The 17,750-nt window shown below is 37.1% G+C and overlaps 4 protein-coding genes across 4 annotated transcripts; 3 read left to right on the forward strand and 1 right to left on the reverse strand.

Annotated features, from left to right (window-relative positions):
- Positions 1–611: 611 nt before the first annotated feature.
- Positions 612–1,662, forward strand: LOC5511397. The gene has a single exon (XM_001631736.3). The coding sequence runs from the start codon at positions 723–725 to the stop codon at positions 1,182–1,184; it is 462 nt and encodes a 153-aa protein (XP_001631786.1). The 5' UTR covers positions 612–722; the 3' UTR covers positions 1,185–1,662.
- Positions 1,663–4,690: 3,028 nt separating this feature from the next.
- LOC5511398 lies at positions 4,691–8,088 on the forward strand. Its single transcript, XM_001631737.3, has 3 exons — positions 4,691–5,691; positions 6,711–6,979; positions 7,523–8,088. Exons 1-3 carry the CDS (start codon positions 4,846–4,848, stop codon positions 7,860–7,862), a joined length of 1,455 nt encoding a protein of 484 aa, XP_001631787.2. The 5' UTR covers positions 4,691–4,845; the 3' UTR covers positions 7,863–8,088.
- Positions 8,089–8,323: 235 nt separating this feature from the next.
- Positions 8,324–15,426, reverse strand: LOC5511399 (BTB/POZ domain-containing protein 10). The gene is made up of 8 exons (XM_001631762.3): positions 14,692–15,426; positions 12,462–12,558; positions 12,015–12,135; positions 11,567–11,664; positions 11,114–11,210; positions 10,438–10,548; positions 10,223–10,279; positions 8,324–9,844 (listed from the first exon to the last, which is right to left on the reverse strand). The coding sequence occupies exons 1-8, from the start codon at positions 15,075–15,077 to the stop codon at positions 9,624–9,626; spliced, it is 1,188 nt and encodes a 395-aa protein (XP_001631812.1). The 5' UTR covers positions 15,078–15,426; the 3' UTR covers positions 8,324–9,623.
- Positions 15,427–15,548: 122 nt separating this feature from the next.
- LOC5511400 (dnaJ homolog subfamily B member 8) lies at positions 15,549–17,473 on the forward strand. The gene has a single exon (XM_032380670.2). It carries the CDS (start codon positions 15,687–15,689, stop codon positions 16,437–16,439), a length of 753 nt encoding a protein of 250 aa, XP_032236561.1. The 5' UTR covers positions 15,549–15,686; the 3' UTR covers positions 16,440–17,473.
- The last annotated feature ends 277 nt before the right edge of the window (positions 17,474–17,750 follow it).

The raw sequence follows: 17,750 nt of genomic DNA on the forward strand, positions 1-17,750 counted from the left end.
TAGTAGGAACATGGCTGTGCCCCCCTCCCCCCCCCCCTTTCCAGATGCTTCTGCATTGTGCCCCCACTACACTCTTTTTTTATAAGAATCTTTTATGCCGAGGCTCAGAAAGCAGAAAAAAATTCTTTTCTAGTCCTGATGCAGAATCAAATCCTGCTTATAGTAACAACATTATTGCTATTGATCATAAGTGTAATTCTCTTCCTAATGATTCATTGGGTTCCTTAATTCCTTAATACACTAAAGTTTAAGAACATCGTTAAGAACATATTCAGCCTTAAAATGTACCAAAAATAACAATGGCCCAGCCTCAACTGAAAATTAGACGTTCTTATAAGAAAGAGTATGTACAGCTCTGCCCTATCATTTCTGAAATCTTTTCTGAAATATTAAAACCTCCCCTTTTTAGTAAAACCTTTCTGTAAATTCGCTGAAATGTGCTATTTGCTACGTTTACAAAACGAAAATCAATTACGTGACTCGACGCACCCAGGTATATTATTCTAAGGCATTTCAGGAAAGAAAGTTTTGAACCTTACTCCAAGACCGGAAGTTTCGCCCCTCACTGCCTTCCCCAAACTTCCGGTTTCTACGCTTGTAACCAAGCCCTCCGGTGAGCCCGCGTTTCGAACAAAAAGTTCTGGAAGGAAATTGCCGAGAAGGCGAAGATGAAGGGATAAAAATACGATATATCTCGTGATCGACGCTGAAAATTAAGCAAAATGGGTCAGATGTGTGGAGTACACTGCTCATGTTGGACTATGTGTAGCTGTTGTTGCAAAGGCACGGCACCTCCGAGATATGCAAAGTATACCGCCGATTCTGATGTCGACTTCGATAAAATTGTTGGTGATTTGTTGGAGTTAGATCCTATACAATTTGACAGAGAAACTGGGATGTCCAAAATAAGGATATGGATTGAGTCGATTATACCTATAGCAGGGCTACCTCAGAGTTTCATTGCTGTCAGCCAAGCGAAATGCATAAAGTACTGGCAAGCTATTCAGAGCAAACCCGCGGCTAAACTCAGTGGATCTTACGTGCGATTTCTGTTTGAAAAGAGGGACAATGGAGAGTTACCAAGACTGTTAATCGAGCACAAAGGCAAATCAGTCATCGTTAGAAGCCCGGGAGAAAACTCAAGATTAAAGCCAAGTTCCAAAGATCCCGAAGTGCACGTCTAGGAACTAATGTTTTATTTAATTTTCAATTTTTAACGTATGCGGGACGCTGTTTATCTGCTATGGATTACATTCTATTATTTGAAAAAGCCAGAACAGATGATTTTGAGATTGTTTCCATGAATATTTTAGATAATTTGAAGTATTTATTCAAAACTTAATGCTTGTAATCTAACGCAAGGGCAAATGGATTTTTAAAATTGTTCTAATTTATTGAAGGCTTGAAAAGGCTTTTTAAAGCCTTTAAAAAGCGTACGTCAGAAGTTGCTCATATGAAGGAAAACTGTTAGTAATGAATTTGTTATATTATTTGAACATTTTATTATCAAGATTCGCTACTCAAAATGATGATGAAATAGTATGAATGGCAAAATGTTTTACAGTAGCAGACTTAACACAATAATGTTGTTTGAAAGTTTTGCACAATTGTGCCGTTGGCCCAAAATAGCTTGATACAAATCAATAAACTTACATAATAGTTGTCTAGGATATTTTTGAATAATTTCGGCTAGTTAGGAACCTCTGAATACAATCACCTGCTAATCACCGTTTTTTTTTCTCTGAGCCTTGGTTTACCACAGTCTTGTAGACTCCATTTTTAAAGGTGATCTCAGGGTCCCAACGCGATCTGTTTTAATGTTGTTACCATGCTATGGGTTTACCCTTCTTTTTCGTAGTATAGCAAGAGTGTATTGTAACTCTACATATATCAACTGATGTTTAACACATACCTTGAGCAAGTCATCAGAAAACAATCTAAAAAAGGACTCTGTTGTTAAGAGACCGGAAAGGCTTGGGCTCTGATTCCAAAATTTGACAAGAGGTGTAAGGCTTGGATTCTGAAACGCGGGCCTTGGTGCATCAGCAAGTCTTGGATTCACCCATCGCAACCCCTCATTTTGCTAGCAAAACTTTTACTAGGCTTAATCTGGGCATACATAATAGTCCACTATCAAAGATTATCGTGCTTTTAGTCATAGCTGCTGGCATAGTGGAAATCAAAAGTGGACCATACAACTAACCATATTGAAGAATTTTGCTTCCTCATAATGTTAGTTTGATAAATGGAGATGTATTTCTTCCTGCCAAAGAGTGCTCAACAGATGCGAGCTATTATACAAGGTAGTTTAACACCCAGATATAGTTCTTGTACTTCCTCCATCCCCTCCTTGTAATATTAGTTTGTGTTGATGCTTAGCCATAGAAATTGGGAGTTTCGATGTTCTATAAAAAGGCCTAATTTTGTCCTTTTCCACTGAAAAACCACAGAGAATAGCTATATCTTCAAAACCCTAACATAGATAATAAGAAAATGAACACACAAATACATCGCTCTTTTGAAAACTTTAAGGTTCTCATCAAACTTTTAAAATGCTTCCTTCTACATAGGATAAGATTATGATATAAACAGATGTACAAGATATGCCAGGGAGGCAGATGGTTTTATTGTTTACCACCTTTGATCTGTTGATTTTTCCAAACTCAAAGAGTATACTAAATAAAATGGAATGTATCATATGGTTACATGCATCCCACTAAGGATAAGGTACAGTCTCGACATTCTCCTCACTGGGGTCTATTTAAGTACTGATTCAAATAAAGGGAAGTGCTAGTCGTGAATGTAATGTAAAAAAGGTGTTAATTTTCCATTCTTTAAATGTTTTTTTTTTCTTTAAACTCAGTTTTCTATTGGTTTGTAGCTTGAAATTATATAGAATAACAATGGAGATATTTTTTTTAAGAAAATCACTATTGAAGATTGATTTTAGCCCTCCAAATATAATGCTTGCTCAAGTTTAAAAATAAACTTTAGGTGCTTATCCATGGAATGTCTGTATCTTTGTTCAACTAAAGTCTCTAATATCTTGTTCTTTGTGCCGATGTGTTGGGTTAATTTTGTTCTTGTCCAAATCAATTTGAAGCTGTAAGCAACAACATACTTGCCAACCTTAAAGCACAAAAATCGGGAGATTGTGCTTCAAATACAGGAACTGTATGAGAAATTATCGATTAATTTTCCCGGGAGATTACAGTAAATGTGTAGGAAGTTTCAATTTTTTTGCCGGGATATGAAGGCTAAAAACCTGGAGTCTCCCGCGAAAACCGGGAGAGTTGGGAGTATGCAACAAAGCTACATACCCTCTATTATGGTGAGGTGTCTAGTAAAATGGGAGGAAGGATTCAGAAGTGGAAAAACATGATTTTCAATTTTCAAATCCCTTTAGTGCCACAATAACAATATTACGGCAAAGCCTCCTTGGACAAAGCTTGTTAAAGCCAGGATATGGACAACAATGCATATTTTATACCTAGCTGGGGTACCACACAATTTTTTCGTTGGGCAGCGGCGTAGCCAGGATTTTTAACAGGATGGGGCCCAAAAGGGTCTTTCAGGGCATTTTCCCCTGTATTTTAGATAATGTCTCATACATTTACTGTATTTTTGGCTGCTAGAAGGGGGGCGTGGGCCTACTTCGTCACCCTCCTGGCCGCGCCCCTGTAGGTCTGACAAATATAGGCTGTACAACTCCTGGCTGGTACTTTTATATTCTTTATATTATAAACCCCTCAAATATCCAGCGATGTACTCCATAGCCTTATCCTGCGCAGTCGTTCTGAACTCTGTCACGCCATGCGCTTGCATACCTGTTAACTCTCCCGCATTAGGCGGAAGTCTCAAGATTTTGGACCCCTTCTCCCGCTCTCCCGCGTTGAGCACCAAATGTCCCTCTTTTTAGGGATTTTTATCGCTTCCGAAAAATTATTCTATAGAAAATCTTCATTTTGCCTTTTTTCTATTAAAATATTTGAAACGATGATTCACTTGCGAAGCGCAATTTATCTAAAACCCTCGTGCGATCCATAAGTGGATTTGTACATGAGAGCTTTCCATAAGTCAAACGCCTGCAAGGTTAAACCCACCCCTCCCCCACAAAAATGAGTATACCCCACCCCTCCCCCCTACAAATTCTCAAGCCTTGTGATTTTCGGAGGTTGACAGGTATGCGCTTGGTCTCAAATGTGTTGTGTGCAGGGGCGGATACGGATTGGGTGGGTATCCATCCCCCTTTTTGAGTAAAAAAATGCTTGTTTGAAGAAAATAAATGCCTTCGCCTGCTTGACTTTGCTGACGCGACAAATCCAATTCAGCGTGAAGTATTTTAAAATCTATGTAGTACAAATCTATGTGTACAAAGAACCTCAGTTGTAAGCCGTCTATCCGGCCATCATCCATCCCCCCCTATTTTGAAATCCTGGATCCGCCCGTGCGTGGCAAAGGTCAGAAAGGGAGGGGGACTATCATTCTGAAAGGTTATGTGGGGACCTGCTCTTTAAGGGTGCTTATGAGGAATCTTTAAGGTCATGCTTAAATAAGCTATAAAAATACAGGGTTAACACATTTTTATTTTCAACCAAATTCTATTATCTGGCTGATATAAAGTATGGTTTAACAAATGGTTAAGGGTACTTAGTCAAGAAAAATGAATTCAAGTGATCCCTGTGGATCGTCCCAGTCCATGCTGCTGCACGTGGGTAAAAAAGATGGCGGATGACGGCCAAAAGGTTGATCGCTGAAATAGCTGCTAAATTGCGCTTCCTCTGCTATTCAAGGATAACTTGAACGATGCATTAGTTATTAATGCTACTATTTTGAAATCTAGTTATGAATTTTATCCGTGGAGGACTGGCGTTTGGAAAATGTGCGTGTTTTCGTCGCCTGTTTTTTGCTTGGAGCGGTCGAGGTCATTTAGAGTTTGCAAGATCTTACATTGGAGCTATGCAGCGAAGGGCAGATATCTTTGAGAGAGTTACAAGTTGGTACCCAAGAAGAAGATGCGGTGTTTCAAGTAGCTTATGTATAAAGGCGGAAGATGTGGATGCGTTTGCAAAACTCAAAGAGAATAAAGACTTGGTCGACTGTGGAAATGTCGAGACAGTATTTGAAGCTGAGGGAGCGTCTTCGCCAAATGTAAACAATGTGGTATCAGGCGATTGCAACTGTAATGGTGAAATAGAAGAAGAAAGTAAAATTGAAACTGTAAAAGAGAAGCTTGGGCATTCATTTGAGAAAATTGAAGCAGTTTCTGTTGAAACACGCACCGAAAATAATCTTTCTGATTTTGAATCAACTGTCGGTGATGGTTCAGCATCTGTTGACCATATTCCTAATATTGGTGTATTGGACGATTACCCAGATGTTCCTCTAGATCAGAAGTTTATTCTTCCCCCAAACTGGCGAGGAATGAACATCACTAAAGAAGGTGTAAAATTCAGTGGTGAAATCATCATAATCTCAGACCCCAAAGATGAGGCAAAGCATAGGGATGTAATTAAGGAGTTTTCCAAAAAGGATGCCTTAGGATTTGATACTGAACATTGTTCAAGTCAAGGTTTAGTCTGTGTAATTCAGCTGGCTTCTGCAGACAAGGCCATTCTGTGGCATTGTCATAATTTTAATCATAGAATGCCGCCTGGTCTTAGGTCTCTACTGACTGGAAATGTGTACAAGGTTAGTATATAATGTGTACAGGGCTAGTATATAATGTGTATAAGGTTAGTATATAATGTGCACAAGGTTAGTATATAATGTGTACAAGGCTAATATATAATGTGTATAAGGTTAGTATATAATGTGTACAAGGCTAGTATACAATGTGTATGAGGTTAGTATATAATGTGTACAAAGCTAGTATATAATTTGTACAAGGTCAGTATACTATGAGTACAAGGCTAGTATACAATGTGTATGAGGTTAGTATATAATGTGTACAAAGCTAGTATATAATTTGTACAAGGTCAGTATACTATGAGTACAAGGCTAGTATACAATGTGTATGAGGTTAGTATATAATGTGGTCAAGGCTAACCTTGTCGCCTTTTTTGATTTTTACTGCATAAGGGGTTCAATGTTACCCTACTCGTCCTACACGCTTCTCCCCCCTCCCCCTAGTAAAATGTTGTTCAATTGGGGCTGTCTTTCTCAGAATTTAAGCAGAGTTACATCCAACATTGAAAGGGGGTTTTAAATGACATTGTCTTGGGAAGAAAGCTAGTTGACTAACGATAGATATTGAGAAAACCACCTTTTTTAAGGACGCAACAATAGTTTTGTCTAGCATTGTAGTATATAATAGGTACAAGGTTAGTATATCTACAATGTCTACAATGTTGGAATGTGTACAAGGCAAGTGTATGTGTACAAGATTAGTATGTAATGTAATGTGAACAAGTTTAGTATATAATGTACAAGGTTAGTATATGATGGGTATAATGGTGAACGGGGTTGGTGATATTAGCAGGGTGTAACTACATTATGCACCAGCTGCTACAAGAAATACAAACCAACTTTATTTATACCCAACATAAAATCAGTACAGAGGTAAAATGCAAAATGTAAACAATCATAATGTTAAAGCATTCTTGTGCTTTACCTGAAACATGGTAGCTTGGTTGATTGATGTTGATTGCTGGTAGCTGGGTGCTAGACAATTTAAGATATCTTAAACTTTTAAAATGTCTGTCTTTCAGACTGGCCATGCTTGTCTCCAAGATGCAATCATGATCTCCAACCAGTTCAAAGTTCATGCCAAGAATCTGATTGACACCTGTCATTGGGCGAAAGATCTCCACTGCATGCCGCGGTCCCTACAGGCAATGTGTGCTATATTTCTTGGGGAGCACCTTTCTAAGAGGCACCAGCAGTCTAACTGGAAAAAGAGTGACTTGTCCCCGGGTCAGGTGGCCTATGCGGCTACGGATGCATGGGTATCTCTTAGGGTGTACCAGGAAATGAAAAGGTAACATGTTTTACACCAGTCACATGTACCTGAGTTCATTTTGTGGTGCAAATTAAAAAAAAACACACAAAACCTCCCATTTTCCCCCCATAAATTGATGAGACAATCAAGAACTTGCAATTTCTCATTTTGTTTCATGGCTTCTATGTCAATATGTTTGAAAGGAAAGAGAGGCACAAATTGTTGCGTTTTCTACAGTTTTGTTATGCTGTGTTTTATAACATTTTCAAAGTGAAAAAGTTGTTCTTTTAACATTTTCCTGAAATTTGTAAGGATAACGCAAGGTAGCTTGAACTGTTTTTATTTGCCCCGAGGGTTCAATTAAATTTCTAATTTTATCCTTAAATTTATTATAATTTAATGTCCCTATGCCATGCATGCCTAGAAAAGATACATGACTTTTGTGAACTTGAAAGCTTTTTTTCTCTAAAACATTCGCTAAAACATTATCATTGGGTATTTTTGCATTAGCGAAAAGTAGTTTAGCTGGCAGATTTACTTGCTTGACCTCACTGCCTTACTCTATTTTGATTTCAATTGAAGGCATGGTGAGAGGTTAGGTGTGGATATGATGCCACCCTACAGGACCCTTCAGAATTACACCAACGATGTGAGAGACAGCAGAAGATTGAAGCGGCTGCGCTACAAGCGTAGGCAAAAGGAACAACGAAAAATTGTTAAAGCAGAAACCACAGATGATTCTCACATTGATGAAAACTCTGGAACTGAAATATTGCACGAACAATCTCATTCTAACCAGAGCTTTGAGGATTCTAAAGACCGAAAGACTGGCGATGAAAGTTCAGATGAGATGGAATCACGGAGTTCTGGTAGTAGAAAAAGAAATAGGAAATTTATAGCAAAGTTTCATTCCTTAGAATGAGCTATATTGAAGATAACATTTTATAATTTCAATACAGGGTATTTTAGGATTAGACTAAAATCATCAGCTTTCATGGAGTGTAAAATGATGTGATATTCCCTTGGGATTAATTGCTATACACTGTTAGTATTTTTCTTAAGAAGACTCTGATATCTAAGGATTTGTATCAGTTAACAGCTTTTGTACATCCATTTAATGTAAATAAACAGAAGTTTAATGAAGTTTATATATTATTGTTAGTTGTCTTGACATTAATTCCCTCCAAAGCATTGTTAGCCCAGTTATTTTGTTTTACAGTTTTAGATTTTTTTCCCCAAAACAAAATAATCATAAAAAAAGGCTTCAATCACCAAAATATACGCGACACAAATTTTAACAACTGACTTTTTTTTCCCTTTTCATTGCCCTTGTTACTGGTGATGTAGCTCCTGGTTTGAGTAAAAATGATGACTAAACAGCAATTCTTTTTCTTTTTCTTTATTCCTACCATGGCATAACAAGCTTACTTTACCTACTCTAGCAGCAAACTAAGCATTTATAACATCCAATACAAGATGAAATGTTTCCCCATTTCCCCTTCCATAAACTAATACTAAAAACTGGTTCACATTTTGTCAAATATCAAGTTTTAGGTTTATAAAAAGAATATAAGATGGGAAATGAGACGTGTAGATTATAAGTACCCCCCCCCCCCCAAACAAATGTAAGTCTCAGATATCTTTCTAGGAACTACTTTTTCCCCTTATATTGACCTGCGGATAATTCATGAAGAAGTAAAAAAATAATGACTATTGACTTATCTACTTGCTATCTTACAGTAGGCCTAGATTCGACAGCATACCAGAGTCCCAAATTTCTTGCTTGGTTGAGGTTCGACCATAGAGCAGTTCCACAAATCTTTGGGTTGACTGCGAACTCCAAATTATGTCAAACTTTTCTAGAGCGGCATGATAATGCAACGCTGTGAAATCTAGGCATTAGCTTTCTTGACACTACAACTCAGGCTCATAGAGAGGATGCAGGGCCGTAGAAAGGGGTGGGGCACTGGGGGCACAAGCCCCCCAACATTTTCAAAAATTATAAGAAAATGACCAATAGGGGCATGGCTGTACCCCCATTGTTTTCCTAATGTTTCTGTATCGTGCCTTCCCCAATAATTTGAGGCCTCTTACAGCTATGGGATGGGGGTTTATCTACCTATTTAGTGGATCACCTATACTAGCTTCACAGAGTCTTTACTAGCTGCCATTTTATTAGCCAAGCAAAATACCAAGTCTAAGAAAGCATCTATTTCCAGTGGCTGATTTGGGGAAGCTACTACAATACTGTCTTATGAATTTGCTAAATATAGTGGAAACCTTTTTAGATGCCGATTTTTTTTAATGTTTTTTGATGGATATTTCACGATTTAATGAAAATGAAAACAAAGGAACAGCTAACTAGGAATCTTTAAGTTTTACTTGGGCAGATCTACAGCATGTGTGGTAGTGGCCTCATCCACCCCCTAGCTATGAGCCTGCAATGAAATCTCCATTTAGGAGTTATTCTATATTCTTTTAGGTCCCCATAAAGCTTCATTTTCTACAGGGGACCATCACCTACAAAGCTGTTTCACTGCAATGTTATTGCCAGCCTGCATCAGGCTGTGTTTTTTTTCCAAACCAAAGCTGGTTATCATAGCTTTACCACATTAGAGCTTTCCAGTGCTTACAGAGCTTCCACAGTAGCCAATGAAATTATTACTCATTAGCAATTCTCTGCTCACTCAAATTCTTCCTGGTATGCGCCAAGAAACACAGGGGGAGGGGGAGGGGCATTGATTGCCCCAGCAGCTGCTAGAGCGGCTGGCTCGTCAACAGCTTCCACAAGTCCTGGTGTTCCAGTCTTCTGCTTTACACATTGGAAGTCAACATGTCTGCTTTTGCTCTCCTCTTTCTCCCAGGACATGCGGACAAATGGTCTCTGGACGTAGTTGTAGATCACTGAAATCAGACAAAGTATAAAGAGCAAATATGTGACTGGCAGGAAAATAAAGGAACGGTACACAAAATCATAACCTATCATAACAGGACTAGGAATCTTCCCAGGATAGAAGCAAAAAAATGACTTGATTCCAAGTCCTTTAAAAAAATATGTAAATTAGTTTCCCAACATATAACATGATATAGGGGATTAACTCAACGACAATGATGTGTAAAAATAACACATGTAAGAACTTGGTGAAGAAATTTTAATATTGCAAAACAAAAGCACAAAATTGTGTAAAAGGTACAAAAGCACAAGATATTTAAGAAACTATTATACAATGAAAAACACATGTTCCGACAAACAGGTGTCACTGTTAAAAGTCCAAGACTTACCTTCGGGTCGTCCTCCATTAGGCCGTTGTTTGACTTTCTCCTTATAAGTTGGATATCCTGTAAAGAAAATGGCGAATTGAGACTTTGTTAGTTTTTGGTATGCTTTCCCTTAGGGTTAAAATTGCTTTTGCCAACAATCTACCCTGTCTGTTTTTATGGGATCCTCTCACCCCTCGCCTCAAGGATAATCTGATAGCTTAAACACTATTTAGTACCTTCAATGCCTAGTCTGATTTTCTTGAGACCTCTGTCCTTCAAGACATCCTTAGCGACATCCCGGTTTTCAAAGTACTTGAAGAACCGATACAGAGGTGTTGAATAAACAACTGCAAAGAATCAGTATATCAAACAACAGTCAGGAAAAACATCAGTAACAACAATGTTTGAAATGTTACAAACTCTGAGGAAAATCCTTGGTGTTCTTGGCTTCAGGTTACAGTTTTGCCTGGTTTCTTTTAGGTGTAAGAAACAAATCTGGAGCAATGTTGGGTTGGTGTCAATCTTTGTTATTTTTAGGGTATAGAATTAAATGTTAGGTATTTCTAGGGGAAGTAGTTTTCTATTTATTGTAATTCTTTTGGGTACAAAATATTTGGCTCTGTTGGATCCACATCTTTTCATGATTATGTTAACCTGCATTGTCACCAGTTTATTTCTGGTCGATTACGTAACAATTCCCAATGAATTTTAACAGAAAACTTGAAAAATATTTCAATATTATAAAAGCTGTGAGTCTATTGGAGGTTTCTTAAAGGATGTGACTGATAATTTAGAGTGGATGGCCTGTTAAATAGCGTAGATTCTAATAGATTCTCTTGTCAGTGGAGGTTTCTGCCGGCCCTTCAGAAGTAAACTGGTGACAATGAGGCTTTAAGAAACAGTCAGTCTTACTTTGAGTATAGTCTTCACCCATGGGAGGGTATTCCTCATCCCATTCCACAATATCCTCATCAGACAGAACCACAATATGACATTCACGGTTACCTTTCTGCAAAATCAGACATGATTCATGTGTTTTACAGGGACTTTGGCAACTAATAAATCTCATATAAGCTATACACACATAAAAGCACGCTCACATCAGTGCAGCAGCCATGGAATTATTGCAATATGATCACTGTATTTAGCATAATGTTACTTGAAATATTATAACTTTTGAGAAAAACGAATAAACTCAAAATTCAGAAACAGGAACACTTTATATAAAAAATCAGAAATTAAGCGTTGGCCAGGAAAGGTTAAATTCATTTTGACAAAGAAATTTATCTTCTATTGCATTTTCTGCTATTTTTCTTACAATTCAATTCAGGGTCAGCTCACAAAACTGTACCATACTAAGCTCACCTTAGCTGCCGTGACCATGACTGGTAGGATATACTTTTCTAGGAATTCTTGGAATTGTTCACGAGCTCCCTCATTCGATAACTCATGTAACAGTTCCCCTATGAACGAAAAAGTATTAGTATAGTGAATGTTCTTAATGTATGAAAGCTCATGTCAAAGGTTGCTTTAAGGTCAGGTAACTTGAAGTTGTTTTAGAGTTTGGATAAATTCAAGGCATCTAGATATGGACAACACTTCAATACAGTCAAACTTCAAAACTAAGTGTCCACATCGGCAAAACAGCATATATTTTGTTAGAGCCAGTTAAAATGTATCATGATGGAGGTCAGAAATACATGTATGAAAAAGCCCATTATGTAGCAACATTGCTATATTCACAACTATGCTTCAGGCTTTATACAGATGTGGTTATCCTCTAATGTTGTATTTTCAAGCATTCTCCACTTACGTAGATTCTGGCACTTGACGTTGGTAGCATTGAATGGGATGAGGAGGTAGTCACAAGCTTCTCGCAGCTCGGGAATTGACACACTGGGTGGGCAATTGATAATCCCTTTCTTATAGAAGTCCTGCAGGTAAATAATAAAAAAGCCATTCAGCCACAAATTGTATGACATGGCTAATATAACTATGTCAGTGAGTTGTATTCAAATTGATGTATGCAAAAGTTTTGGTACATATCTCTAGTGACATCAATATTTCAGGATACCTAGCCTCTTTTGTCATTTAGACCAGGCAATCTTGTATTAATCTTGTATTTACTAATGTATTAAATTGAGGAAATCAAGAACCTGGGAATCTCTGGATGCTTCAAGCGTCCACTATTCATTGCTATGTTCACAACACTGTTTATTAGGCCCACAGATATATGACCATCCACCATAGCAGTACTCACCAAAATGCACTTGAATACAGAAGCTGAGATACCCTGTGCAACTTCTACTTCCCCCTTATCATTCCTGGTAGTGTAGTCATTATTGGAACCAAACATTCTATAGGGATAACAACAAATTGACTCATGAGAATTGAATTGAGGTGAATCAAGGGATTCCATTAAGGCAGGGGGTCGAGGATGGGAATATTTAAAGAAAGAGGAAGCTGGACTAATTGTCTTCTGTGAATTTCTTTGTATTTCTTCTAATTTTCAGCAAAATCCTGAAGAATAGGAGGTTTGGCCAAGCCCTAGATCCTGCCTTTAAAAGGGAAGTGGAAATAGGCCTTCAGTTTCTTTTTTCCTTTTCCCAAAATCTCCCCAAGCCCCTTCCCAATGTTATCCACTGTATTTCATTTTTTTGAAAAATGGCGGCCCTTTGCTATTTTTTTCCATGGTAGAGATGTTGTGTACTTTTTGAAATTCAATTTATTCAAATCCATTGGAGAGCAGGGACTGACTTTGGAAGATTTTGGTCTGGCTGTTGAAAAAAAGAAAAACACTTGTGTTGCTAAAAACTCAAAATTCTAGTTGAAAAATAAAAAATTGTAGCTGTACAAAATGACTTAGGCCTTGTACTAAATAGTTAAGTAGGAATATGATGTTCTTTGTTGTATGGTGACAAGGCAGATATATTAAATAAGATTGTAAATTTGATTCACCCAAGAAAGAGTTTGATTAAGAAAAGAAACCATCTATTATACTTAAAGGAAGATGACCTTTAAAATTTAACCTTTTTTTTTAAAAGATCAAAATCTATAATTTTGAGTTTTGAGATACCAACAGAGTTTGTATAGGGCTCTCCCTCCAATTAAATGCTTCTTTTAACTTAACCAAACCCAAAACCTATGTAAGTAACAAGCTTTGTTGCATACTGAATTGAAAAAGATGGTTGGAAAAAATATAGAAACATTTCTAAATCAACAAACAGGCATGTATTGGTGAAAAAACAAATCAAATTGAATTATTCCATTTTGGGTCAAATGATATAGAATTGTTTATAAAATTGTGTTCGCTCTGGGATGTCATTTTGTCTGGAGCATGAAAAAGAGGTCACTCAAAATGTCATGAGTTATGTATCCAGGAAAAAACAAAAAGCAAGATCCTTTATATTCCATTACTTCATCTGGAAACTCATTTTGTCTTAATTGTAACAGGCTAGATCAAATAATATAAAGAGTTTTATTTTTCTCTAATGTCTGGTGCACACTCTAGTAACATAACGTCATAAGAGCATTTTTGTCTTAACATCAGTGTTTTAACTTTGCATTATTGCAAGGAAGTTTAAGGGGGTTGGAATTGCAACTGAAAATAATATAAAAGGCGAATGGTGCACTTTGATTGGCTACAGCAATTTGAAATGTTTGTTTCATGCCTTTCACTACAGGCATGATACACAATTTTCAGTGACCACTTTCTCTAGCAAGCCTGATTTTAACATTTAGAAGCATATATGGTATAATGCCATTGACCTATTTTGTTATTTATGTGTAAAATATTGAAATTAAACCAGCAATGCATAAAAGTCCAAATCAAATTTGACAACACAAATAAATGAAGCAAAATGAACATAGAATGTGCGAAACGATTTAAGTTATGCAGTAGCCATTCCATCCCCTTACACTTCCCTGATTATTGCTAGAATTGTGTGTATTCATTTTAGTGAAATGTTGCTTGTGAGGGGTAGAATTTTGTTCCCATTTCACCATGCTTATGTTGATATGTCACTTTTGTGTACTAAGCTTAATGAAAAAGCAATGTGTGTGGCTCACTGAGCGGGGGGGGGGGGGAGGCATATCCACAAAAGTTTAAAAACAAATTGTGTCAAAAATTATTGATTGAATTAAAATGGGTTTATGCCATTAATAATTACCCGGTCTAAATATAATTTATGCTATAAAAGATCGTACTGTCTCAAAATAAGCATGATATATTTACAGGTGATTGCTAAATGTTTTTATAACAATTCACACAGCTGGGCATGACACAAAAACAAATAATAACTTTTCACCAAGTCTAATCTCTAGGATTAAAAAGTACTATCGAAAAACAATTAAAGTTTGTTTCTTTGAGATTAACTAATAATAAATACTTGACATTCTCTTTACAATAAAAGGGTTATTAGGTCGTGAAGTTTTTGCGTTGTGCCCAAAAGACTAAACTATTACCAGAAAGTCTAAATACATGCACTTACCTCCCCATCATTGTATTTGGGTGGGCCGTAAATAAAGATCTATCCACTACGAATCGCGTATTATCCACGACCAATGTCAGCTTTTCTGACAGTTTATCGTTTGAGCTCGGATGGTAAACACGGCTCATTCCTTGCACTAGAAAGTTTCTGTTTTTCTTCAAACTAGGGCGACGTGCAATAGGTAACGGATCGTCTTGCTCTGGACACGAATTGGAGCGATGTTTCATAGCAGAGTGAACTGGCTCTGCTATTGCTCTCGGTAAATGTTTAGGGATATCTCTTGGTGGAATATCTAAGGGAACACCAGCAGCCAATGACTCTAGTTCACTGTCGCTTGAATCTTCTAGTACTCCATTTTGCTCACGTCTCTCTTCTGCCCGTTCCATGTTTTAGACCAATTTTTCGTCGAAATTCGACACAAATTTCTTGGAAAATGACACATAAATGCAGTATATTTGATCTTCTTGGAGTCTAGCACATCATTTGGGTGATTGCTTTAGTGGAAACTATATCAAAGGTGGTATTTTGGAAGAAGCGTTTCGCACTCCTCTCTTCATGTGCAATTCACTCTCGACTTGTGTTTGGGAAAATTTCGGTCGCCGCTCGATAAATATTCGGCTGTTAAGAAGTTCCGTTCGGTTGCGTTCGGAAAATTCCCTTCACCCTATTTTTGACAGGCATTTTTCATATTTAAAAGCTTTGCCGAAACTGACATTAAAAACCGGCCAATAATGTTGAAACTCGCCCTATAGCAGTTAATTACGGGTGTGTTAAAGATATTTCTGAATAACGCCAGTAAGTCGTCTGCTCTTCGGTTTAATTCGGAAATAGTCAATATGACGTCGGAAAGCAGCTTATGACGTCATTTGTCTATATTTGATTCTCGGCCGAGGAGATTTAACAAAAGGTTGGCGGAAGAAAACTCATCTTTTGCCTAAAACCTCATTGCCTCTGTACGATCCACTAAAATTTTATTGAATTAAGATCTTTTTGCCATGTCTGAAGATTATTATGAGGTTCTTGGGGTGCCTAGAAGCGCATCAGAAGAAGACGTAAAAAAAGCATATAGAAGACAAGCGCTTCGCTGGCATCCAGATAAAAACCCGACCAACAGAGAGCACGCGGAAGAAAAATTCAAAAAACTTTCTGAAGCTTACGAAGTGCTCTCAGATAAAGAGAAACGCGATATTTATGACAAATACGGGAAAGAAGGTCTCACAAGCCAAGGAACACCAAGAGAAGAGACTTTTGGCGCTAGTGGCGTCCACGTTCATGTGTTCCGTTCGCCCGATGAAATCTTCCGTGAATTTTTCGGCGGGTTCGACCCCTTCGAAGACTTTTTCTCGAATCACTTTGGTGGTATGAGAACCAGCTATGCTACTAACCCACCAAGGAGGAGACATAGGATGGACAGATCAACACCAGAAGGGTTTAACCATTTCCCGTTTTTTGAGGAAGAGCCCGAAGTTGTTTACATCGATATTACTGGCGACGAAGTGCCCCCTTCGACACATTCACCTGGCAGAGGCCAACAAAGACGAAGAAGAAGGCGTCCACGGCACATGCACACAAATATGGATGCTCCGATTGTGGATCCTTTTGCTGAGTTCCGATCGCATCTCATGGAGGACCCCTTTAGCGATCCATTTTTCTCGATGAATCGTTTTCACCATGACCCGTTTCTGCAGATGGAACGACATATGCAGCATATGCATGAGATGATGGGGCGAATGTTTGCACGTTTCTGATCACCACCTAATAACGTTTATACTTATATTGGAAAAATCTAAAACCAAAACAAAAAGTATATCTCTATAATAAGAACGTCCGCTTTAATTTATAACAGAAAATCGCAAAAATTTATTTATTAGCATGCTAAATGTTAAAGCTGAGTTTAAATGTATTTTGTGTAAAGACAGGTTTGTATATAAATTTATACAAGAAATCTAGCTCAGATACATGTTTAGATATTTAGGGTACTTTTTATAGAAAACATTTGGTATTGATATTTTGTGAATATATCATTATAAATACTAGAGACTAGGTGTACATTTATTATTTTCAAATTTATAAGAATATTAAGTTACGTCAATTTAATTATCTGTCAAGAGAAGCAAAAAGCAAAGTCAAATTTATGTTTTTAAATCAAGTCATTTGCAGGAGAAACGACCTTCTAGAGATAATCTACGTCTATTTGGCATTTCTTAGGCTTTTAGTTCTATTATATGGAAATTTTCTGATTTGCAATTCAATCATCAAACAAAAAGCTGAAATAGGTATTATACAGCATGACAACCTGCAAAATAGCGTTTAAAGCAGGTCATAACACTATGATGTAATGTCAATATTATTGACTCACTCAAAGGATCCATACTTACAATCAAATATCGTTAAACTTTAATCCTGGGTGGTTATTTTGAAGTTTTCTTTCAAATTAACCGATGGAATTTCAATTGTAAACAATAATAAAGGAGTGGTTGATCCACATTCTTTAAGGAAATATGACCCATGATTTTTTGTATGGTTTCTTTACACTCATAAACACTATTGACTATTTTTTATGGCATATTTCCAATGATATTACTATATGAACATTTTATTTCACAGTGTTCTTCACTTTTCTTGTAAAAAAATCAAAATGTTTAAATAGGAATCTAGCCAAACACTTTTTGTCTTTTTGCTATCATTAAATAGAGTATGAATTATAATGTTGTTTATATGTAGTTGTTACTCTTCTTTGTTAGTGTTAACATCTTTCATTAAATACAGAAGCTATCTATAACTATTAGTTCTTGCTGCATTTTAAAATAATTTCTTAGTATAATATTTCCCTCATGTTGCAATGGTTGTCAAGATATCCTTCCCAGATTTTATTTTCCTCCTTCACTTCTTTGTTTTACTTATAAGGGGAATTAATAATTAATTCATTTGCCGGACCCTATAGGGTCGTCTAACCGATTGTGGATACAAGGGTGTGGCCCATAATGGCTCGTGCTTCCCTTCTCACCGGGAGCTAAATATCACAGATTTACCTCATGCTGCAGTATGTTTATGTATCC

This window comes from Nematostella vectensis, chromosome 15 (assembly GCF_932526225.1).
Source record: "Nematostella vectensis chromosome 15, jaNemVect1.1, whole genome shotgun sequence".
NCBI classification, from domain to species: Eukaryota; Metazoa; Cnidaria; class Anthozoa; order Actiniaria; family Edwardsiidae; genus Nematostella; species Nematostella vectensis.

Excerpts from the sequence above, each read along its gene's own strand:
- LOC5511400 (XM_032380670.2), top strand. The coding sequence starts at position 15,687 with ATGTCTGAAGATTATTATGAGGTTCTTGGGGTGCCTAGAAGCGCATCA.
- LOC5511397 (XM_001631736.3), top strand. The coding sequence starts at position 723 with ATGGGTCAGATGTGTGGAGTACACTGCTCATGTTGGACTATGTGTAGC.
- LOC5511398 (XM_001631737.3), top strand. The coding sequence starts at position 4,846 with ATGAATTTTATCCGTGGAGGACTGGCGTTTGGAAAATGTGCGTGTTTT. Across the intron at positions 5,692-6,710 it reads TGACTGGAAATGTGTACAAG|ACTGGCCATGCTTGTCTCCA; the intron begins GTTAGTATATAA and ends TCTGTCTTTCAG. Across the intron at positions 6,980-7,522 it reads GTGTACCAGGAAATGAAAAG|GCATGGTGAGAGGTTAGGTG; the intron begins GTAACATGTTTT and ends TTTCAATTGAAG.
- LOC5511399 (XM_001631762.3), bottom strand. The coding sequence starts at position 15,077 with ATGGAACGGGCAGAAGAGAGACGTGAGCAAAATGGAGTACTAGAAGAT. Across the intron at positions 12,559-14,691 it reads CCAAATACAATGATGGGGAG|AATGTTTGGTTCCAATAATG; the intron begins GTAAGTGCATGT and ends TTATCCCTATAG. Across the intron at positions 10,280-10,437 it reads AATCAGACTAGGCATTGAAG|GATATCCAACTTATAAGGAG; the intron begins GTACTAAATAGT and ends TTTTCTTTACAG.